General features: G+C 30.7%; 1 protein-coding gene across 3 annotated transcripts in view; it reads right to left on the bottom strand.

Moving 5' to 3' along the window:
* Positions 1-25,923, bottom strand: part of LOC108567776 (potassium voltage-gated channel subfamily KQT member 1) — a 52,122-nt gene that overhangs the window by 23,022 nt on the left and 3,177 nt on the right. For 2 of the 3 annotated variants that reach the window (XM_017928436.1, XM_017928435.1), the window contains exons 1-3: positions 7,050-7,849; positions 6,483-6,621; positions 5,031-5,429 (exon numbers count right to left, since the gene is read on the bottom strand). In XM_017928436.1, the coding sequence (XP_017783925.1) occupies positions 5,031-5,429; positions 6,483-6,621; positions 7,050-7,197 (686 nt within the window). In that variant the 5' untranslated portion in view covers positions 7,198-7,849. Of the gene's footprint in view, positions 1-5,030; positions 5,430-6,482; positions 6,622-7,049; positions 7,850-14,697; positions 14,894-17,435; positions 17,547-17,884; positions 18,048-25,923 lie in introns of those variants that run through there. The other variant, XM_017928437.1, reaches the window with a different exon arrangement.

Genomic DNA, 25,923 nt, shown 5'->3' on the forward strand with positions numbered 1-25,923 from the left:
TTTTATATTACTCGTCGTAAACGTGAGAGCATTCCTTTACGATTTTCATCCCGTATAAAACCCTCTTAATTATTAAATGATGGCCGACAATAATGGATTTGTAATTGAATTGGAATTAGCTAAGGAAGAAAGCTTTGGAAAAGCTAATTGTACGATACACCGCAGCATGATATTAATGGCATTAACGAAAGCCATTGCAAGACAATAATAGCGTTTCATCGGATAAGCCGGAATTTAATTAAGACTGAAATTAACAAACCCCATACTTCTCATTTATCTACAAGATTTCAAAGTGGTCGGCGTACGACTTCTTTCAAGAATTCAAATTTCTTCAGGATTCAATTAGTTCATTCATACAATTCCATTACGAAATGTTGTAAACTATTGAGTTGATATTTGCATACAATTATCTTGCTTCATATATATCTTGACTAATTAATAATAATAAAAACAAAACATTAAAAAAATAATTAGTTTCTGCATTTACTTTGTTATTTTTAGAGCTCACAACTTCCTCAAACTGTTATCAAACAAACGCTTATGCTTCTAACGATTCGTGGCAAGCATGCGATACAGCGTTTAAATGCTATTCAAATTGAACAGAAAGAAATTGTACAAAAATATTAGAATACAAATATTAACGGTAATTAATCGTTCGAAACTTGCACGACAACCATTCATTTCAGATTAATTGCCAAACAATTTTAAGGAATTGAATAATTGCATTCAACATGAATTTATATTGATACATCTCTTAATAACATTCAAGTACTTGTTGCAATATGTAAAATATACTTATTGCTGTAATTTTTATGTGAATTTCCACAAATATTAATGCATTTGATAAAAATATTAATAAATAATACAGAAAAACAAATCCTTCAAATTGCGAAACAAGATAACCACATAATGACATTCTTGATTACACTCTTTTCATTTATCCCACATAAACTCTGCGTTCCATTATTTCTTTATTAGGTCGATGAAAAACGAAACGGCGCCTCGCGATAAAGAGGTTATTATCCTGTTGATCCCGAAAAGTTTGCCATTTGCGTTTCACTGTTTCTCTCTGCTGCCTACATACACACGCGTGAGTTAGATTCCGATAAAGCATGAGTAATTGCGGTGTCGTGTTCCAATAGCCCAAAAAACAAAAACCCTCCCTTTGTTCCTGCAGCATGTAATGTCGAAAGGCACGCTAATAATATTTTACCGCTGCTCGCATCTGATCAATGCTAACGATGCCAATTAAAACGAAATGTTCCCGTGAAAAATGATTAAGAGATAGTCCTAATTAAGGTAAGCCATACAATTACTTCCGTTTTAAAAGGATTTCGCCCGAAGTTTCCCCAAGTTATCGCTTTTAATTAAATCGAACAAAGAACATTGTTTTGCTGTTGCAGTTATATAAAACGTTTCGTATACAATTGTAAAGAACAAATCAATATATATTTCAGTTTAAATTCACGTTGTTATTATATTGAAAGCCGAAATGTGGAAACGGTATAGTTCTATTATAAATGATATGAATATTCATTTGAAGAAACCTAAAAAAATATACTTACAATCTAGTATTTCTCATCAAAATTAGTATTTTGCTATTGAAAATCGTTTAAATAATGTATTTAAGGTAATATCAACAATTGATCTATTCTATATTTCCATAAAACTAACCTTGAGATATCTTTCTAAGTAAAAACAAGTTATATCACGCAACTACAAGGAATGTCTAATTTTCTAAGAAGTATTCCACATATTACAACAATTCCAAGTAGTTTGTTTAAATTCATTTGAGCATATGTTTAAATGCAGTAAATAAAGAGTGAGTTATTATAATTTTATTATATATTACATAACTCACAACAGATATTTTATAATTATTATTTATAAACATTCTAGATCTCTAAATATTCTATTCTAAAGTACATAATAAAGAAACGTACATAGAAGGAGATCATGGAAAGCTTACAAGGTGTAATCTTTAATAGTTATAAGAGGTTTAACTCTTTAGAATCCGATTAATATGAAACTTTGGAGTTACTAAACCGTAAACCTACAGCATTAATTATCGATAATTGTTACCGCATAGAAGCATGTGAAATTAAATTGAATGTCAAATATTCTGCTTTAAATGCAAGAGTTACTGCATTTTTAAATGAATATAATTGCATATGTTAAACCTGTTTAATTTATACAGTCTTATGATCAAGGCAACGTAATCCCATCCACATTATTCGTTACTTATATAATTACAATTTAATCAGTACTTTGCGAAGGTTTTCGCATTACTCCTATATTGATTAAATACGATGAATGTGGAACGTAGTTGCTGGTTTTGCTATACTGTTAATGTGCGGGCAGCAAAATAGACTAACTGCACGTAAATAGTTATAGGTTTTTGATAGTTTATATACTTTGTCCAATAAAAAGTATAAGAAGTACTGGAAAAGAATTTGAGTGGATATCAACAAAAAATAATATTTAATGAATAATAAAACAATACTATTTTGAAACGTATAATGAAACGTTTATTATTATATATTTAATGTGTATAGTTTTTTAGTAACTTTATATCTTTATCATTTCATCCAACGTAAATTCTATTATTATTAACATTGTTGTTGAAACATTCATTTGATGTGAATATATTTGTTTCAAATTACAATAATCAAAAAAAAAATGTAAAATAAAATGTTACCGGATATTTCCAATATTTGTTCGTCTGACAACTCTGATTATGGGTATGAAAGGGAGGATGTGTTAACAAGCGTCAACAGATCCGGACTGTCGTTTTATTTTTTATTTTTTAATTGTTGATGGTTAGACACGTATAAGGCACTCGTGTGTCGCTGCTAATGGCCTCTGCATTCAATGTAAATAGCGTTTTTTTTCTTTCATTCTTCTTCTGGGAGTCGGAAATCTCGGCGTGCCATTAATGACACCGCCGCACAGTGAGCTCCAATGTTCGGTACTTCCCATTCTTCCCGATTCGTTATAATAAATGTGTGTTTTGTGTTGGGATAATGTACACGACTATAAATACATTTTTTCCATCCGCCGGGTGCGCCCCCCCCAATATATTAACGGTGTCAATGGATAAGCCATCGATTTCTTCAGATTTAGTAAAAGTTCAAAAAGAAACGCGAAAAAAGGGGGAACGCAGATCAATTCCCATTAGATACGTACCTATATATAAACGTCTTTATAAAATATCATTTTTTCAGAATTTCAGTTTTCTTCTCAACATGTTAATTATTTTTTTACGGTATAAACTTTTTCTTGTTCTATACTAATTTCGATCTTAACTTAACTTAGATGTAATTGTATGAATGATGATAACCCATAAACATCTTTGTAATTACATCATCTGGTATGTATGTTTTTCTTTTTTAAATAGAATATTTTTATAGTGCCGAATCCTATTCAACTTGCCTCATTATTTCCAGATGTTAAATACGTACAATAGGATCACGTTTCGCAATGCTGTCGTACTTAAAGCACTCAATTATTCAATGCTTGCTTAGTATATTGTAACTACAATGCAATCAGCACAATCACTTTCAAACAGTTTTTAAATGGTTGCAAATTGTAATTTAATAAAAAAAATACAAAAATTGCTATCTTTCGAAATATTAAATATTTATATTATTTTACATCATAGAACAAGGTGAATACTTTAATATTTATGTTCTGAACTATATGCACATAATATAAAAGAATCCTCGTTACAATCATCCCATTGTCTTTTCATGAATGAGATTCTTCTACGCGAAACAAATACAGTATTTAACATCCCTCCAGCAATAAAATAGTAAAGTACATATGCAACATGTACCTTTATTTTTCAATTGGTCCTATCTTTGTACATACACTCAGATTAGTATAATGATTGCAATCATCAAATATATTATGAATGAAGGCTTCGTTTAAGAAGGCACTAATTAGTGTTCTTTGTTTGAAGATTCAATTGAATAAAGTTAAGCTTTGAATCTTACGATGTCTAAGAAAATGTTGCAATGCATCGGCGTGTTTTGCGGCCCCCGAGAAGTGGAGGATTATCTTCGTGACGAGCTGAAAGCGACAGAAAATCAATTCGCTACCGACTTTGAAGGCAAGATAGGTAGGATGAGCACCGAAAGCACGAGACTACAGCAAGCTGAATCGCCCAACTAGAAACTTTCGCTTATAACTTCAAAATTTTAAAGCAACTTAATAGAAATTGCAATTTGAACTATAACGCGGTTTTATTTATTTCACGTGATCGCATTGCAAATTCGTTTGAGTGACGGTGTAGCACTTTGAAGATTCTGCTTTTCTTCTATTTCCTATTCTCCCCGGAGCAATTATTTAAAAAGTGACAAGCGAACGGATACAAAAGACATTGTATAAATAACGCATGCTATTTTATGCATCCCTTTGGTATTTGACGATGCGGGAAAACGACAGACGAGAAAGCGAACCATCTGCTTTCTTTCTTTTACGTTCATTCTATTTTGCACCTGAAAAGCAGGCAATTCTGAAGTCATTTTATGTATAAATTTACATATTTCAATAGTCAACTTAAAACTTTTTTTTTTGGACATACAACATAAATTATTCTTAGAATAAGATTACCAAATTTGAATCATATGATTAGTTCACTATACCAGTGTTTCCCAAACGTTTTGGGACGCTGTCATTTCGTGACCCATTAAAAATGTAACGCGACCCAATTTTACTCCACTATACTACAGGATGTTCTGTTGGAAGCTGAATTAAATATGCAACTAAATAATCATGATTCAATTTGTATATATTCCCAAAAAAATAACACACGATACTAAGAAGTGGGTAGATTTCATTTTATTTTGGTCCAATATTAGTAACAACGTTGCGATACGCTTGTTAATGGAATTCTAGTGGCATTCAATTGAGAACGAATCTCTTCTATTAATACAAACACAATACATGCCGTAACAACGTCAGGTGTTTCATACATTAATTAGTATCTATCGATTTAACTGGACAGTAATTGCAAACAAATAACTTACACGGTGAAATGGTAGACGAAGCAGATCCAACCTCCGGGATGCTCGAGGAACACGTAAGTCCTTTCTTGAACCGTTTTACCTTTCTTGTGGTGGAACACATATTTCGCTTTGAACGCTTGATCGATAGGTAAGTAAATGGGGTAGTACGGATCGGGGACGCCGCGAGGGGTGTCCGGGACAACGTCCTCTGGGTCCTCCTCGTCGACGACATCCTCCGCCGCGATAACATCCTGGTTCTTGTGGTTTCGACCGAATCGTTGCTTCCGCTTTAAGGGAGTTGGGACCCTTTTGTGGTGAGCCTCGAATACCCTGGGCGACCTGTGACCTCGTAGACGCGCCAAGAAGGGTAGCTTCTCCGTCGGTTCGCAGTCCGTTAATTCATCTTCGCTGCCCTTGTACCTTACACACGAGTAATTGATGGATGGAAGCAATATTACTTAACCGAAAGACGTTATCATTTTAACGACCATCGTTAAATTCATAAGCACGGAACTTGAAACTGAGTAATTCTGTCATCTTATGACAATTGTTTTGACATTTACATTAACTCAGTCTAATAAATATTTTTGTAACAAATTAGTTAAGTTAATCTATATAAAACTTTCATATAAATATATAAAGAATCAAACAAAAAACAGCATTTGCTTAAATCGTGAATTCATTTCAATGTTATTCTACCAGGAATGTTATCCATTATGGTAATGAAAATAAAAAAACCTTTCGTGAAAACTATTACAATAATATATGAATATACAAAAAAAACAAATATACAAATATTGAAAGTAATTGCATGTTTAAGGATTATAAATAATAAGCTTTTCCATTTTTTATTTGGCTTTCTATATTTAGCACATATAATCGAAACTGTTATCAAATGCAATCAAATATGTTAATACGTTCTTCATAAGTTCACAATTTGTTTCTTATCGTCGTTTGCATGAAATCTACTATTTTATAAATTAATGTATTATTAAAAAAAAGTTTATTTTCTTTATTAATATAAATATTAATATTTAAAATATTTTTCATTAAATATGAGATCATTATGTACAGGATTTCAAGATCAATTACAATTTTATACATTTTCCTGCAGCAAGATGCAAATACAATCTATCGATTTCCAATCTAATTGAATTTAATTGACTTCTACTTATGAATAAATACTATTGACTTAACATTAAATCTTTATATGAAACATATACGTTGTACGTTTTTTTATTTCCACCACCAAAGTTTTCATTTTAAAAATGATAAAATCTGTTTATACTAAAACTTCGATTCATATTAGATTACTAATTAAAATGTGAATTTAGATTTAATTTACAAAACACGTGATTTTCCCATTGTTAAAATAGATGAGAAATATATTTCAAATTCCGTGCAAATGAAATGTATAAGAGGAAACTTCTAAAAAGCTTCTGCGGTTTTAGATTGCTTCCAGGCATCAATTACCTTCCGTCCGAGTCGCCGGTACCACCGATACAAACTTCCTCCATGTAGGGATCCCTCTGTTCAACATGGTTTATGGGACTCTTCAGGACACTGAGGACTAAGTCCTCGGCTGGGCAGCAACCCTTCTCCGGATACTGAACTAACAAACACCAACATTCCCTTAACCCATCGATATTTCGAAGACGCAATGCACAAACTTAATATGCCATAAGAAGAAAAAAATTCACAATCTATGATCAACTTATCACAAAGTAATTGACTTCAGTATTTTATGAATGTTATTGACTTACAGTATCCATATGTAAACTAGCCTTATGTATACATATAAGTTTATATATGTAGATTAGCAGTAAAGTGTGAATGTTTGTTTTTAGGCTGAATCAATTAATTTTCAGTTTTATTTTGGAAAATATGAAATAATTATCTTGTATCTTGTAGATCATAAATTATGAACGTAAGTAAAAAAGAATTTTCGTGTGCTTTTAGTAAAGTTTCGATCCACTTGTGGCATATTAGGTCGAGCTTTGGTGGTGTTTCCGGTTCGTTGCTCAGAGATCCATCTCTTACCAGATGAGTGCCTGCGTTCGCTACCTCCGGGGTTCGTGATGGGCACCAGACTAAGTTTCCTGGATGTCCTATAAAGATTCTCTTGCTCCGACCTGTTCATATCGCGAAACATAACTAGTGAAAGCATCGACATTGAAGTCCCATGCATGGGACAACATTCACCGATCCCATCCCCATGTCACCCGAGCCGCCGCCGCCGTTGCCCAGATTTATTTCCGCGCACCATCATCCCCGAAAATCACGTCATCGTCACCACACTTTGAACAAACTATTTAAACTGCAATGATGAGATTGTAGCGAAAGCAAACACTTTAGAAGCTCGTTTGCGGTGGACAATGTTAATGGATTACCATTTCCCACTAATTGAATGCACTCAATGTCCCAAAATATAAATTAATTAATTATTAAAATTGAGCACAAATTATTACTGAAGTTTAGTGTATATTTTGTGATGTTAAAAAAAAATTAGGAAATTTACAATTTCTCGTGAAAGTGTTTCAATTAGTTGGAAAATTGGGTAATCGATTGGTTATCACACGTCGACAATTTTTTTTTTTTTCAACGAACCCGCCAAAGATCCTCCAATTTGATTTCAGAATATCAAAATCAAGTCGTTCGCGCTGTGCTTTTTTTTTTAAGTTGTTTGCCTCTTTAATACGCGATGGAAACTCTCGAACTTTGTCCTGTTAGTCACTAGATTCGCGGGCGCGAAATCCGAATTGCATAAAATTTCTGTTTCTGAGTGGTTTCTGTCCGATTTACCGAGGTGATTCGCGTGGCAAACGGGCCGCAGACTGGGAACCAACTGTTGTTGTAAATGACGCGCGCAAGTGTGCTGTGCGCCGCAGGAGGGTCGTGGGGGGATCGGGGATCTACAGACGCCATCGATTCGACGTCGACGTCGACGGAGTCTCCCCCCAAAACACAGTTTTTAGTCTACCCTCCTTTACCCCAAACCCACAACCTGCTAGATTATTCAGACATGTAATATCTCCATTTTCTTTAACATATAGAAATATATTGTGTCTGTGAGTATGTTTTGTTACAAGTGACTTTACATATCGCAGCTTAGAAACACTCTTTAACTTCTATTTTGCTGATGCTTAAAGATAAACACTTTTCGTACGCTGTTATTGCACCAATTCGGTAAAAGTAAAGATTTCTCACGCGTCGTGGGAGAAACGTAACCGTGCAGACGAAGAACAATATTTTTCCTTGCCGCAAACCAATTGTAAACATTCAATAACGTACATAAACAGTCATCGTAAATACAGTGCGTAGTATCGATCAGCAAAATAAATATATTCCTTTAATATTAATAACTTTCATGATTATTTTTATTATTGACATTGACTAACCCAAATACAGTATAAATATAATAATAAAATTATCATTATGACCGCCTTCATATACTTTTTTTTTATTAATATAACAAAAGGTATTGTTAGTCTACCGACCACATTTAAAACAAGTAGCAGTAATTTTATTTATTTACAATTTCAATTGGAACTAAAAAAAATATATTGTTAAATTCTATTTGAAATTATTTAACTTAATCATTTTAGAGAAAAAAAAATGTACTGTTTGCGTAAAAATTTTAATTAAGATAAAAATTCTACCATATTTCAAATGAGAATATTTAACATTTCAATTTTTTTCAGTTTTTACTAAATTTATTTTATAATATCAATTATAAATTGAGTTAATAGACCATTTTTATATATTTTTACAATAAATTATTTTTATTATTATTTATAATAAAAGAAAGTATACACAAATCTAATATTTCGTAATTTACATCAGATTTTTTCATTGTTTTTAATTGTATATAATTACAATTTACACTTCGATTGGATTTACTCTTCATCCATATTTGTCCTTGACCTAAATCAATATTATTAACATCTATTGCTTATATACCAATTAAACCATACTTAAGCAAACAATTGGACATTTTTGACTAAACGAAAGTCCATTTTGCAGGACTAATTAGTTCCTCTCCATCGACAACTTATATTTTGTCACAATTGAAATTGGCATCATTTAATTCATTTGAATTGTTAACGATTTTATTTGCAAACGCAACTAACGCTTATTTTTATAGACATGCACGCATTTTCATGATTTGTTTTCAAGAAATTTTGTATCCAAGCACTGTTTTATGTTGTTCTTGGAAGTAGGTTTATGTATCATGTTGCATGCACGATATTGGTAACATGAGATATAAATATTTGTTAAACTTAACAATTACTATTCGTTATCAAATGATGTAATTGCAGACTGTGTTGACAATTTAAGATAACAACTGCTAAAGCTGATAGACAATTATTAATGTGACATCTTATGTGACGAATAATAATAAATAAATATAAATTTCTAAACAATGTTATGAAGCAGTGTGAATAATTGAAAAAGTTATTTTCTGAGCAACAGCATTAAAGATAATCGATGAATATCTACGATTCATTGAGAAAAAAAGGTATAATAAATAGAATATCTATTAAAATAAATTATAAATTAATTATTAATAAAATTTAAATTATTAAATTATAATTATTAATAAATCTATTACATAAAAGTTACTTAAAGAATATCGATAATTTAGTTTTCTGAACGTACTGCAATGAATCCGCGCTATTCAAAGCCGCACTATGCGAGTAATAGCTTTTTATTGCTGATGAAGAAATAATATATTTTTGTAGATAAAAAAAGACGTTAATTTTAATATAAATATTATGCAGAAAAAAGTATTGATTCCAAAGAAAACAAATAAAAAAAGGCACATCTGTGTCTATCGCAATATAATTTCAAACATCATTGTGTGCTTGCGTTCATTTCTCCGCAGTTCAATATTAAAACAGAGAATGGCGGAGCAGAGCAACAGAAAAAAGTAGTAATTGTATTTAGAAGGGCAAAGGTCGATAGAATTCTGTGTAATTATTAAACCGGTCAAGTTTTGGTAGTTTGACAAGTTGTTTCGCGAACATATTAATGCGGGTCGCACAGAAAGTCCTCAGGCTTATGGAAGTGTACATGCATAAACATGAATAATTGCCATTCTGCATATACGCGCACACACATATCCACAATGGGCTTATTTAAATTGCACCATTGTCAGGAGGACTACGACTACTACTACTACTGCGGATCTGGTGCGCAAAGCAAATTGTCCCTTACAATCTGAAACTGCCACGCAAATAATTGGTGACCACTTATACCGAGTGCGATTTACGCATTAACAGACAGATAATAATAGTCCATGGTATATAATAAAAGCGAAACCAGGCCCTATTCAAATGCACTCGCGATTGTGGAATCCAAATCCTGCGGACGCTGCGGTATTTTGATTCGCGTATTGTTGTCGCGGTCTATTACTAACAAGATTACCATTATATAGATTATATAGTCGATGCATCGCAATTTACGGATCTGTGGTTAAGAAATTTTCGTAATGCTTAATCAATACTTAATAAAGGTGAATATTTCTATACATTTCTGGAAAAAAAATGCCTTTTGCAGATTGATTTTGCTAAGCCAACAATGTATATTATAAGACACAATGTAAAACACTTTTTTATTGTTTGCATCCAGGTGACAGTGTGTGTAATCTTGTGCATTTTGCTATTAAGCAACCTCACGTTTTAAATTACTTTTAGGTGGAGAAAATTGATTTTTCTCAAGGAACAACATTCTTTATCGCCAATCTATTATACTTCCATCCAGTCGAAATTCACCTCAACAATAAAGTATGCACCTACATTTCCGTTTCAATTACTTATGCCTATAATAATAGAAATAAATCCGAATGCATGATAAAATTTGATTAGATTAGAGATGAAAGCGCTCATGTATGTATCGAATGCGATGATCGCATGCACCAGAAATATTTGTAATCGAAAAAATTGCGAATAATGGAGTTTCTTAATTATGTAAGTTTGTCATGCGAGTGAGGGCATCAGATACAGAAGTTTCCGGCGCTTGATTTCGATTTCGGGGGACCCCGAAAAGTTATGACACAGGATATACTATTGACTACCCCAATTACCTAAACTTGGGCAAGTGGAAATTATCCATCAAGTTGAAATCACGATACAGTCTCGCTCCGGTTTTCAGCGAAATAAATAAGGGCGCGGTGGGTGGCGAAAATAATGGAAAAGAAAGAAGGAGGACGAGAAATGTTATCTCCGACAATAAATTAATGCCTCTTATCACCGGGTCACCTTGACCTTTGAGTTTATGTTGGTTGCATCCACCATGCCACCATTGATATTAAGCAGAGATAGATCGCCTCGAGGAACGTTATATCCAGCAGGTGAATCTTGAAAGGGTTTTGTATAATTAATGTAACTCGTCCATTTGCGAGATGAAACGTTGTCCGTACGTTCTCAACGGATTCGTTTTGGGTATGCGACAAAAGCGGCAATTCTTCTTTTCGACATATTTTCTCCCCTTTTTTTTATTTGTATATTTATACTTGAGCGCTCTGGTAATTATTTGCCGAGCAATAAAGAACTGGTTTTCGAAGTGAAGTATAACGAAAACACTGCAAGCGATAAACAAAAAGCGAACTAAGGAACGGGTTGTCCTTATTGATGGTTTCGTCTTTTAATTACCTCCAAGGACATATTCAAGTAACCGTGTTTTATATGAAGCCAGAGGGGGTTGACTGCAAAAAAAATAAAAGGAAGAATCGATTCAGCGTTTTGCTGACGGACACTTATATATTCCACGTATCCAGATCCATCGTCCAGACACAACAAAATACGGCAATTCATTGAAATGGCTGTTTTTTGTTTTGCCTTTCGGCGTATTGTTACTTCGAAATTGAAATACGTTTCATACTTTCATAAAGCGTACTTTAGTGCAATCAATAGTTCATTTAATCGTACAGCTTTTACCATTATTAATGCGAAGTGACTAAGCTACTTTATTGAATTACATATAATGGAAATCTTTGTACATGCACGTATATTCTACTTTCGACGATCAATCATATGCTAGATTCCATTTTAAATATTGTAATTTTGCAATCTATAGTCGGCACACAACAACAGTTTCGTAATTAGATGACTGACTGTCAAGTCTTCACAAGTCTTCAGAAACAACTTCATTAAAACAATAAAAAGAAAAACGCTAATTATATATGAAATTAAATGTACAAACTTATTTGATAACTACATATTATTTTTCAAAGAAGTCGAAAACATAATTATTGCAGCCGCAGAAAATTATAAATTCAAAGCGAGAGTCTACTGCATTCAGTGTTTGTTTAGCGACTGAATAAATCGTTTTACTTTAGCGTGCAAAATATTCAAATGCACGTTAAACGGAATTCTTTTAAATCTAAGTTACTTCTGCGGAATTCACGAGAAACTTTTAAGTAGTTCGAGAGTTTTGAGAAGTTCGAAGTTGCTCTTGAACTGTCAATATGTACAATTGTCTACATTTGTGGTATTGTTTTACAAAATTTCAATTTATAATCAATCAATTCAATTTAATATCAAACAATTACTAATTTTTTTTTTGCAAAAATGTTGATAGCGGAAATGCATATTTAAAATAAACAAATTAAAATGTTGATATAGCGAAAATTGTTCAAATATTGTCGATTTTGTTAATTAATATGTTGTTCTCTAATTAAAATATTGTTTGTATTCAATTTTACAATCGCATAATTAAATCTGTATGTTAATGAGAATTTGATTCCAATTGATACAATATAATAATTATTATATTTGGTTATATTTTGTGCTTCAGTTATAGATTCATTAAGCTGTTGTCATGGATACAAATAACTAACATTTGTACTCATACCTTGACGAGTGTTAGACTCACATTGAATGTAATCACGTCGATGAAAGTACAATTTTTTAATTATATTTAAATAAAAGAAATGTTGCATCGATAAACACGGAAAAAGGTGTTAGAAATAGGACATTAATTATATATAATATCAGAATTTAATAATGTTTTATTTAGAGTTCTTATCTACATTAATAGTATGTGTTTATCCATTTGGCGACACGCAGACTTTTAAATATGTAACAACGATAGGTGAATTTAAAGTATTTGCACGTGCAGTAAGGAATGCATTTGCGTGCAATTCTACCTGGCGTATTCCTATAAACAATCCCCAAGTGGCGACTCCGATAAATGCAAGAATGAATAATAAATAATATTTGTATTGATCTGGTGGCAGCGGTAAAGAGGAAGATGGCGCCACCAACGGCAGCCGGGGCCACTACAAAGGAATGCATTAGGACAAACGTATATATATATATAACATCTATGGACACGCGCTCCACATTAAGTCATGTCTCTGGGTTTACGTGGATTACCAAACGTAGTTTAAGTTCCTTCCAGATAATCCTCATCAGGAAATTTACGGTGACGCACGAATTCCGTATACATATTAATCAAAAAGGTTTAAGGCCCAATATCTAGAGGCTCGTGTATACGCGTTTGTTAATACATAGATGGCATTAATAATATTAAGTTTAATTTTCGGGACTCCGTCAAACTTTGTATTATGTAATTTTCATAATAATGATTTAATTAATTAATAAGAAGGTGATTCGAGGGTGGGTTGAGTTTGTCGGTCCTTCTCTCTCTCTCGTTCTCGTTCTATTCTGACTGTTACAAAGCCTCTTGAAATGTACGCCGCTGGAATCGTGTGTGCATTTGTGTATACGATCTATACACGTACAAGTGTATTGCTTATTAAAATTTTCCCGTGCAGATTTTAATGGTGTAACAGAAACACAACAAACGGTCCTCGATATTAATTAACTTTTGTTTGAAAGCATTCGAAGCTAATACTCATTCGGTTAGAGTTTAAAAAACTTTCTCAAGTTAGCCGTGATACAAAACAAAATTGAAAACACTGGACTAGGATAATGAAAAAAAATTTATAAAATTCCAATATTCCAAACAATCGTATTATTTTGTTAAAAACAAATAGTTATTAAAAACAATTAGTTTTTAGTGTATTGCATAATAAATTTACATTATTTTTAATTCAATATCTTCAAAATGTGTCTGTTTCCAGAAGAATAACAAAAAATTGTAATTTATTTTTTAAAACTTTTTAAAAACTTATATATTCTATTTTATCAAATTTATATGTTTCTATCTGTTAATTTTTTTTTAACTTTATACATTTAAATTCTATATATTTTATAGTGAACTTACCTTATGAAGATACCTATTACATCATAAACAATTTTAAAAAACACAAAATTTATCTATGTTAGATCATTGATTTCGAGAATCTAAATATGTTATTGATTTATGTATAATTATAATTTTGTGTTTCTATGGCTTGCACATATCGTTTGTATTTACTAATGAATATATTTAGTATAAGTTTCATATATTTGTTTGTGAATAAAATTCGACAAAGAGTGCAACAAGTTGAAAATGTGTTGCGATCTTGTTATCAGCTTTGGCTGTAAATAGAGATGAAACCGTACAAGAAGACTAGGGTACCAAATTACCATCTTATGCATATTTAAATAATCCACCCCACAGGCGAACCACGATTGTTGTTGTTTACACAGCAATATATCTTCGGCAATTTACAACGACCCAAGCAACCTTTGACGACATTCTATAGATAGATAATAAATGCGTTTGTTTCGATACTCACACTACGAAATGATAGACGAAACACTTCCAGTTGTCAGGTCTTTCGAGGAAGTTGTATACTTGACCCTGGAACGTCGCTCTTCCAGCGATCTTCCGGTGTTGACGAGATGCGTACCTGGCAGCTTCTCCCCATTTTGGAGGACTTTCTAGCAACAGGTTGGCGGCGTTAAGGCTCTGACAGAGTGTCGTTTCTGGAACTAAATGAAAAATCATTAAAAAAATAATGAATTATCCATAAAGAAATGTTATTTAGATAAAAGAGAACACACACACATTTAATTATACAATTTGATTAAAATAATAATTAATACAAGAATAAAGTTATTGGTGCGCAAAGTCTAAGTTTAAGAGAATTGATTTACTAAGTTTTAGGGCGCAGAATGTACAATGCATATATACGATTATTTTGATGGAAAGTTTTGGCTAGTTTGGAAAATTCATTGTTGTTGGTATCGAAGTCAAGTCTTGGGGATGATAAATTGCTTGGCATCAGCCCCCATCCTCTCCGTCAACATTCTCCGCTCCCTTTCTCACAGATCGAACAAGATTGGTCTAATGCCATCAGTAATCGCTGCCCGTTTTATTAGTATTGGAATTAGATCCGATTTTGGTATTCTCTTGTATTCCATTTGATCCCGATGAGATTAGTCTTAGTACATAATCCTTTCACTCACTCACTCATCTCATGTTATATATACGTTGAAGCTTTATAAAATTAACAGGTAACATACAATATAAATGTAAACGTTTGGCACAGATATATCTTCATCGCTCTGTAAATTTATAATTACAAAAATCGATACTTTAATTGAACATTATATGGGATAACAATTCGCAGTATCACTAAATGTGTTTTAATATCAAACTCTGTAATTATAATATATTTCTAGTGCGAAATGGTATTTATTTATTTAATTATTTATTTGAGTTCAAAACAAAATGAAATGGGAAATAATGGCGTACATTCAACTAAATCATAAATTTATATTTTGATTGTCTTATAGAACAATCTAATACAATTATAAATGTTATTTTATATAGAATTCAATTAATAATGGAAATACTTTTATATATAAATAATAGACAAATAAATAAACATACAATATTTCATTTTTCATTACAATGAAATCATTTATCATAGCGTTGCTTTATCTTATAAATAATGATTAATTTCAACGTAATATACAACAATAAAACATAATATAAAATAGTAATAAAGTTCCACAAAATACAATTTATTATTATAAGAAAATCTTGAAAACTTTCAACCGAGTCTTACATTTCTATTATACTGAGGCTAAACCACAGTCGGATTAAAATTAGGGTAACATTATTTTAAGTACATTATGGTATTAAACAAGTATTGTACAGTTTCCACGTTAAAAATATGAATTTATGAATATAAAGTTTTATTACAAATTGATTTGATTTACAATCTAAAATGTAGCAATATATAATATTGATAAAATTATTGAAATATAAACTTTTTTTTGTTATTTTCAATGCTTACACACTGGCATTAGCAAGTTCATTAAGCAAATTTTCTATTTTTGTCTTTGATATTTATAAATTAACCTACATACGTTTTTTTACAACAACGTTTGATAATTTTATCTATTATGATGATAACTTACTAAAAAAATGATGTACATCAATACCTCGCATAGTGCGGCTTCGATCAGTCCGTATTCACTTTAGTCCAGATTGAAAATTTAAAAACCAACCAAATTTTTAATTGAGCAATATAAATTGATTCGATCGTGTTTATCCTTTATACACTAAAGTCTCGTTTTATTTCTATTTTATTTAATTCCTCTATCATCCGGACTATGCGAAATATTTCTGTAAATGCGTATATATTCTACATTACTTTGTAGTTTAAAGTTTATTCTAATTATAAATAAATTAATTAAATGTTAAACATTACATTAATAATATATCGAAATTAGCTAAAATATTGTTTATTAACTCTTCTCGTTGGTTGTTTTTGTATAATAATTTATTCATTATTATGTTTAATATTTGTAATATTAATAATATATAAAATAATTCATTGTAAATATGCGTACGTATCGCAGCAATACTTCAGTGCAAATTTATAAATAAATAAGTAATTATAAAATAATTAATGATATTAAACAAACATACTTGAATTATAAAGTGTTTTAATTTTATGCATTCTTCTAACCAAGTTAACTTATTTTTACAGCCACATTAAGAAAGGTTTTTCTTGATACTATTCTAATTATTAACAATTTATATTCTTAACAAAAAATGTGTATCAAATTTTAGTTTAAATGATTAAAAAAATGATTAAATTGCTTTGATATTGATTATATAATAAGTTATTTTATTATTTCTATGTACATTTTCTTATAGGTTTTTGTCGTTAGTAATTGCACTATTTTTATATTTAATGTGAAACAATAGATGTAAATTCTTGGTAGTATATAAAGGGTGCAATCGATGAATAAAAATATTCCTAGAATTACAATGCGCATAAATGATTATACAACAATTTTGTAAACATGCAAATGATACACAAAAAACATAAAATATTACATATCTAACACTAAATAATGTCTAACAGCTACATCATTTCCGATACGCAAATTTCAATTGTGAAGCTTCGTTCATTACAAAGAATAATTTCCTGCTCGAAAATGATTCATTGAGTGTGTGTGTGTCTCTCTGTGCAACTCGTTATTTCTTACACATATATACATATTTTTTTTGCACCTGATTCCAGAGGAGTTTCCAGTAACTGCTGAGTGCTTCTATCTGATAAAGGGCTCGGCTGAGGCGTGTGACCCACTTCAACAATGCTCACAGACAACTGCGACCTTCCACCTAAAATCAAATCATTAATCAATCTCGGAGAATAATACCAAAAATAGGAAATATTGCAGCTCATATATGAAACAAGGAATAAATGTAGACTTGAAACGTACACAGCCACAAATCGGATTTACATACTTTTATCACAAATGTATGGATCAAAGCGACATGTAGATTGATTGATGATAAGAATCGTACATGAAATTTACATTTTTCGTCTACACCTGAATTCGTATCACAAAAAGAAACGTGAAATAATTAACCATGGTCTTGGAATATAAATATATTAAAATCGATAGTGGCTGTTGCTGTTATATTCTCTTTTTTATAATTTAAATAAAGATGCATACCTGCAGAGTTCAGCAACTTCTGTTGTTCATCTAACGCCATGCCAAGCGATTCTGGGAAAGTTACACCGAGATGGGGCATCACTATAGAGTAGAAAACAATGTTGCTTTCCGCATTTATTGTACTAGAGCATGTCGCAATTCTATTTCGTACTCGTCAAATGCACTAGAAAAAAAAAATAGAAAACAATATACAGAAAGTAAAGTAAAACATTTTTGGCTAACTATTTTCGTCTACACACAAAACAAAAAACACTAATATAATTTGTGCTAAATTGTATAGAAGGCTAGCTTAAATTACGACGAAGGTAATACTAATTGGACAGAACACGTGTATAAATCATTAATTTTTGATTAATGCACAATCGCCGTGTTTACAAAATACGTTCATCCACTTATAAATATTTCCATCAGTGAATTGCATTATATATATATACACACCGCGGATTAGGTGAAATCTCGAATAAGTTAATTATTAATTCTCATTTGAAGCATGTTGTATTCCCTTTGTAATTTCCATTAGATATTAATGTAATATTTATTTTTTACATATTTTCATGTTCTACATTTATATACAAATACAGTACGAAGATGTCAGTAGGTTTGTTAGAAAGGTGAGATATTCAGAATTAATACGAGTGGTCGATGATGAAATTACCTTTAGGGGTTGTCGAGAAATTCACGAAAAAACTGGAAAAAAAAACGAGAAAACCGTCATTTCTCTGTTATGTATTTCACGTTAAGTATGTGTTTTTTTTTCAATTTCTACAGCTCATAGCAGGCGACTCGATAACAACACAAATATGCGAATAGGCTCGTTGGAAAGGTGAAACATTCAGCTTTCATATGAGTGGTGGATTATGTAATTATCTTAAGGGGTTGTTGAGAAATTCACGAAAAACTGTAAAAACTGAAAAAAACGTCGTTTCTCTTGTTTTTAATTTCTACCGCTCATAGCAGTTATACTTGTAAAGATTATTATAATGGTACTTAAGGGTAAAGATAAGTTCTTCAACAACAAAATAATATAACAACTTTATATGGAAATACGTTAATAGAACATAAACGTGAATATGCTATATTTATATAAGTAAACAAAAAAGTAAAAACTTGGATTTTACTTTAGGAAACAAAGTTTCCCAAACTTCAATTCCGTTAAATTAAAAAGTTGCAAACCACAAGTAACGAAAGACACAAACTGTTAATGTATATAATCAATAAAAAATGGGCGGATATCCTACAGGCAATAGGCCTTTGGATCTAGGATCATATTCATACTCATTATTTCAATATAAAACGCATAAATCAAATTAGGAACAGTTAGCAAATAAGGTAGCATCCAAAAAACATAAAATAAAGGCATTATTTGGCTACAAAATATGTCCTTATAGTTATTGCAATTTACTATAAGAGTTCAGACAACAAACAGTATTGAAAAAGATTTTTTATGTTCGGATATCGATAGATTTGTAGAATTGTATATTACTGCCATCTATGAACGCTTTTTGATACAAAACTATGACTGTTTTCTGATTCTGGGATATAGATGATGAAATTCTGGATAAAAATTTCACAATTTCTAAATGACTAAATTTGGATGGACATTGATGAGCTATAATAGAAAATGAACATGATCGAAGAACACTGAAGAACATGAAGATTACAAAGAAACTTAATCACTTCCGAAACATCGTGAAGAAGAAAGAAAATCAAATACAACATTGAGTATATTATTGAGAAACGATCAGATAATTCAAAATTAGGGAACATTACTATTATTAATAATTGTTATTAATAATAGTAGATAAGTAATGTTATATTTATTGAGTGAATAATATTTAAAATTTTTATGTCAATTCAATTACTTGCAACTCTAGAGTAAAGTTCATGGTAAAGGTGACTAAAATCGATATAATTATCTTGACTTCCATATCCTATTTCGTGTCTCAATATTTTAATTACTTCAAACCTTCTTTACAGTTTTTAAGATGTAATCTCCAAGATGTTAATTAAGAGAAGACATTAGTAAAATTCAGTACAAATCTAATTGCACGAATCGTATAGTATTATTAGTATATCAAATGTCTTTTTGTATTCATTAAACCACTCGGATGGAAATGAATCGCGTTACATCATATCCAATTCTGGAATTAGTAATTTGAATGTGATCCGATTAAAAGTGAATTTCAAGTGGATTGCTCATGAAGTTTTGGCATGTCTAGCCGTGCAGATATTTCTACATAACAGAATTGACTAATCATGTTATACAATCTATCATTTCGTTAAGTAGATGAAATTTTGGACGTACAGATTATTAAATAATTTTTATAACATAACATAATTATTTTATTCGTGATAAATCAATTACAAATAGCCTTAAGTTATCAACCAAAGTCTTTCATTTTATTAAAAAAAAACATAGTATAATTATTATTAATATAGGAAACTTTATTAGAACATTATTGCGATAAATCGAATGTAAAGTGTGTGTTAACATTCAAATAATTTTCTGTTGTTGTTGTTTCTTTATCATTTATCTCGCCAGGAATTTTCATTGGAATAACATCAACGAAATCAACGACCGGTGAATCCTCTGAATTCATCAAAGGATCAAACAAAAAGTTTACATACAATCCTTTGGTTTCGTCGAAATTTTCCTTAATTATATCTTTCTTCGTGGGATATTCTTTCAGCAGTTCCCCAAACAATCGTTCAAACTCAATCGATGTTTTATTTACGTCATCTTGTACTGTACTTATGTATTGCTCCGGCGGTAAATTTTGTTTTTTCATCGACATAATTTTCTTAAGTAGTACAACTAATATTTTACTAACTTTTTCACCGGTTGGCTTTAAAAATTCTTTATTCGACAACAGTGGAATAATGCACAATGTAAGTATGAATAGTTTTATGTACATCATCTTGTGCTACTGCAACACAACGAACTGAGATATATTCCAATTGAAGCAAAAAAAAAACTCACTTCATGGAGTTTAAACACAATGCAATTCATTTTACGCCACTTACTTTGTTGTTTATCATGTAGTAATACTCTTTGTAATAGAAATACTGATTATTGGTTTCATGTACAATTTGTTCTAATTTGAGATAAATAACAATTATTTTTTACTCCCATTTAACGGGAAAAAAATAATATTTAATTTGCTTTATGCTTTATTTCTGAAAATGAAAAACCAATCCAAAAATGATTTATTAAGAGTAAAAAAATGTAAAACTGTGTTCAAATTTGTTTAAAAACTACTTGTTTCTCACTACAATTGAGAACCAAAGTAATGTCTCATATTTGTGCCATCGATCAAGAAAAGCTCACTATTCACCCAGTAAGAAAATCTATAATAGCATTTGCGTAGTCTCGGTCAGAGCACATTGATTTATATATACATATAACTATAGTTAGTATAACTAGTTCCTATATGCTTCCTGTATTGATATATTTATGTTCGATTTATTTACAATACATAAAAATCAACACAATTTAACATACAGTCATACCTCGATCAACGAATATGATACGTTCCACAAAAGTATTTAGTTAAGCAAAATTTAATTTCAACTTTAAAATATGAGTCTAAACTTGATTGTCGTTACTAGCAAGGTTTTCTAAATCTTCTACTTAATATTTTCTAATCTGTATAACTTCATTTCTATTTCTTTGATGATTCATGTATGACGGAAAGACTGCGATACAATTTGTTTGTTATCAGAGGTAACGTTAATCGTGTATAAGAAAATTTGGTAACTTGTTTTTTCGTTTAATAACTTTTCTTTAAAAAAAAACATAATATACATCTTATTAATAAATATATTTACAAAAAAAGTAATCAAATTAACAGAAATGAACGTTTTAAGCTCAATTACAACATTATATTGAATGTAAAGTTATCCGTATTACTCGGAAAACGTAGATTTTTCTCTATTGTCGCCAGGAATTTTCTTAGGGACAATAGTAACAAAATCGACCGCTGGTGCATTTCCCGGTCTATTAACCAAAGGATCATACAAAAACGAAACATACAATCCTTTGGTTTCCTGGAAATTTTCCTCAATTCGATCTATCATCTTGGGATATTTTTTCAACGTTTCACCATATATTTTTTCAAACTGGTTCGATGTTTTCTCTACCTCCTCTTCGATTGCTTTTACATATTGCTCTGACGGTAATTTTTGGCTTTTCAACAGCATAATTTTCTTAAGAAGTACAACTAACATTGTAGTGATTTTTTCCTCGTTTACCATTAAAAAATCCTCTTTTGACAAAAGTGGAATAATGCACAGTGTAAGTATGAATACTTTTATGTGCATCATCTTTTGTTACTGCAACACAACCAAACTGTGATAAAGTCCAATTGAAAAACGTAACTTCATGGAGTTTAAACACAATAGAATTACTTTTACGCTACTTATTTTGTTGATTGTACATTTTATGTACAATTTCTTATGTTTTTAGCAAAATGACAAGTAATTTAATATGTTATTAACATAACTAAAATGAAAACAAATGTTTAAGCCAATAAGTATCGACCAAACTGTTTCTGTCAATCCAATATAATAATGAGTTTTTAGGAGTAAAAAAATGTTAAAAACTACTTGTTTCTGACTACAATTGCTACAATTGCTCTAACTTCCAGAAGTTAGAAAAAGCTTTTTTTTTTGAACTAGAGAAATTTTATTAAATAAATAAACTAATTGAAATAACATTTTGTACTTAACGTTAACATTTAAGCATATTTGTTCCTAATTTCATCTCCTTTTTTGTCGTCGTTGCTAATAAGGTTTTTAAATTATCCACGTTAAATCTATATAGAAAATTGGGTGACTTGCTTTCTCTTTTATTAAATTTATTTAGAAATATATAATATTCATTTTATTAATATATATATATAGATACGCACATTTTAAGTTTTATTACTACATTATGTTTAGTGCATGGAAATCCATGCCATCCGTAATGCTCGGAAAAAGCGCATTAGTTGCTGCATCACTATTATCACCAGGAATTTTCATTGGAGTAACACTAACAAAATCAACGGGCGGTGCGTTTCCCGGTCTATCGACCAAAGGATCAAACAAAAGCGTAAAATACAATCCTTTGGTTTCCTCGAAATTCTCCTTAATTTCAAGTAATGCCAAGGGATGTTCCTCCAACATTTCACCATACAATCTTTCAAACTCGTCCGACGTTTTCTTTACCTCCTCTTTGACTGTTTTTATATATTTCTCTGGCGGTAAATTTTCGCTTTTCAACGTCACAATTTTCCTGAGAAGTACAACTAATGAACTTGTAACTTTTGCTTCGTTTGCCTTTATGTAATCGCTATAGGATAAAAGTGGAATAATGCACAATGTAAGTATGAATATTTTTTTGTACACCATCGTGCTTCTGTAATACAAACAACTGTGAAATACTTCAATTGAAACACTTAACTTCATGGAGTTTGAACACAATCGAATTGCTTTTACGCCACATGAAATAGCAAAAAAAATGATATAAACCACAAAATTCTATTTCACAATAATCACAGTTAGTGCAACAGTCTATATTTTAGAATCAACATTAAATATTGAAACGTTAGTAAGATGATCTGTTGGAATCATATGGATTAAATATTTGAATGTCAAGAAACCGACAATGTTGTAAATTATCAAATCCATTATAAAATGTTAATGCAAAGTTGAATTTATAATTTTTATTACCTTAACTTGAATGTAAATCTATCATTTCCACACACTTAAACACTTTCTATACTTTGGACTTTGGAAAAATAATTGAATCAATTATATTTAAAAAAAAATCTGGTTGGAAATCACTATTCTAAGTTCTTCGTGACGTGACTTAACAGCGAGAAATTATTTGAAATTTTATGAAAGAACTAGAACGTACAATAAATCTATGGTTTTAAGAGAATCACAAATATAATCCCAATTCTATGCCGTAAATAACAAAAGAAAGATGATTTTGAATAGGCTAATATTAAAGTAGGTCCAAAACGAAGCGTATCGAGTAAATTATATATAAAGGAAAACCTACTTCTCTAGTATCTATCACAATCCAGTTATGATACACAAGAAAATATTCAACTATATGAATTTTATTTATTGTAATTTTCTCTTTTTGTTCCGCTTTAAATAAATTTCCAAGAATAGACAATTGTTATATATGTTAAATAATATAAAATTATATTGTTACAAAAATAGAAAAGTAGTAGTAGTATATAGCAAGTTTTGTCAATTGTCGTCGAATGGAGCAAGGTCTGAATGTAAAGTGAAATAAGTGAATTTGAAAGTGTTTTCGTGTTTGTGCACGAGTGAACGTAGAAGCTATTATCAGTTTAGTTTGTATGTGGCAGCTTTTCCTGAAACGAACATGAATTGCAATGCAAAAACTTCATGAAAATTCTGTTAACATGTTAACAGCAACAGTTTTATTTTTGGTATTACATATTGATTAGTTTTTCTATAATATGATTATATACACTAGTTTTTTTTATTATTTATTTATATATAATTATTATAATAAAAATTATTATTATGTATTTATTCTCTTTAAAAATGATATAATTTTATCGCTTTTATTATTATTTAAGCTTCTCGTTTCCTGAATACGTTTTTTGTATGTTCAGCTAATGGAAGTTTAAGTGAACAAAATATATCCTTGTAATAGACCGGAAAAGCTTTTCCCCGCGAAAACATATATTTAATGATACAATTTTATATCGTTACTCGAGTTTCGTAAATTAATAAATGTCTTTGTTTGGTACGCGATGAAGAAAGGAAACACATTATTTTTTATATAAAATGTTTATGATATCGCTGACCTCATACGTTTATTAAGACTGCACGTAGTTTATTAAAGCTTACCTATATTGGAAGCAGTAGGCACTTTCCGCCATGCATTTAGAAAACACAGAGCGTTTCTTGATACTGAGGTGAACACATCACGTGAAAACACAATTCAGTTTCTTATAGTAAATTACATTTATTATCCAGTCCCTCGTCTATAACGTTGCTTAATAATAAAATAAGTAGAAGTTTTGTTGGCTAAACGAACATATGTAACATTATTTTCTATTGTTGACGTTGTCTAATGAGGAAATTTTCTAACTGGTTTTATTTAACAAATTAAGGCAATTTGCCGCACAAATCGGTGCCAACGATTTTTGCATAAATTGGATTTGTAATGTCGAGTAATTTCATTTAAATAGCATTTCAGGTGGTGTGCGTTAAACATTATTAGATTTTATCGCACAACACCCCAACAACGCCAATCACGCTTCCCGCTATGACAATCGTTTTCCATTCTACTTTCATCCCTAACATCACCTTTCGTCTTGTAATCATTTAAATTCTCATTACAATCATTTAACAAAGCTGAACTAAACGCAAAGTATTTAGTAAAGGATCGTCAATTAGTTTTCTATTAGTTAAAATATCGTAGTAGTTGCATTTAGTAATTATAGGTGGTTCAAATATAGATAATATTTATTTAGAATTATTACTATTTTTGTGTATAATAGACACTTGTAAAGTTTAGATCAAATTGATGGCATTAATTGATACATCAAATGCATAGGTAGACAGAAATATGGATGAAGAATAGATTGACAATTTCAATATGAATGTTGAGAAAACGTTATGATTTAATTTGATTTTCTTATAACATTTCAACAATTAATCGCATTATATAATCCGTCTATTTCTCTTTTTAATGAAAAAAATGTTTATGTAGTCCAAAAGTCGTTAAGATTTACGTCGATATGCATTGTCGATATGTAGTAAGTATGAAAACCTGTCGTTTATATAAGCATATCGTGAATTTAACTTTGAGACTGGCTGTAAACTATGATGTTTACACGCGTCTGCTATAAACCTCGAAAGGGATATAAAATCGCGCACCCTTTCCAGCCTACATTCTGGCCTTTACTATCTGGCGACATCCTGTTTGGTATCTGCGTCGTGGCCCCCTCTGGTAATAGCGATACCGGCTTTGGATGATCTAAAAATACCCTCAGATTGACCTTACA

This window comes from Nicrophorus vespilloides, unplaced genomic scaffold (genome assembly GCF_001412225.1).
Source record: "Nicrophorus vespilloides isolate i.1.1-1 unplaced genomic scaffold, Nicve_v1.0, whole genome shotgun sequence".
NCBI classification, from domain to species: domain Eukaryota; kingdom Metazoa; phylum Arthropoda; class Insecta; order Coleoptera; family Silphidae; genus Nicrophorus; species Nicrophorus vespilloides.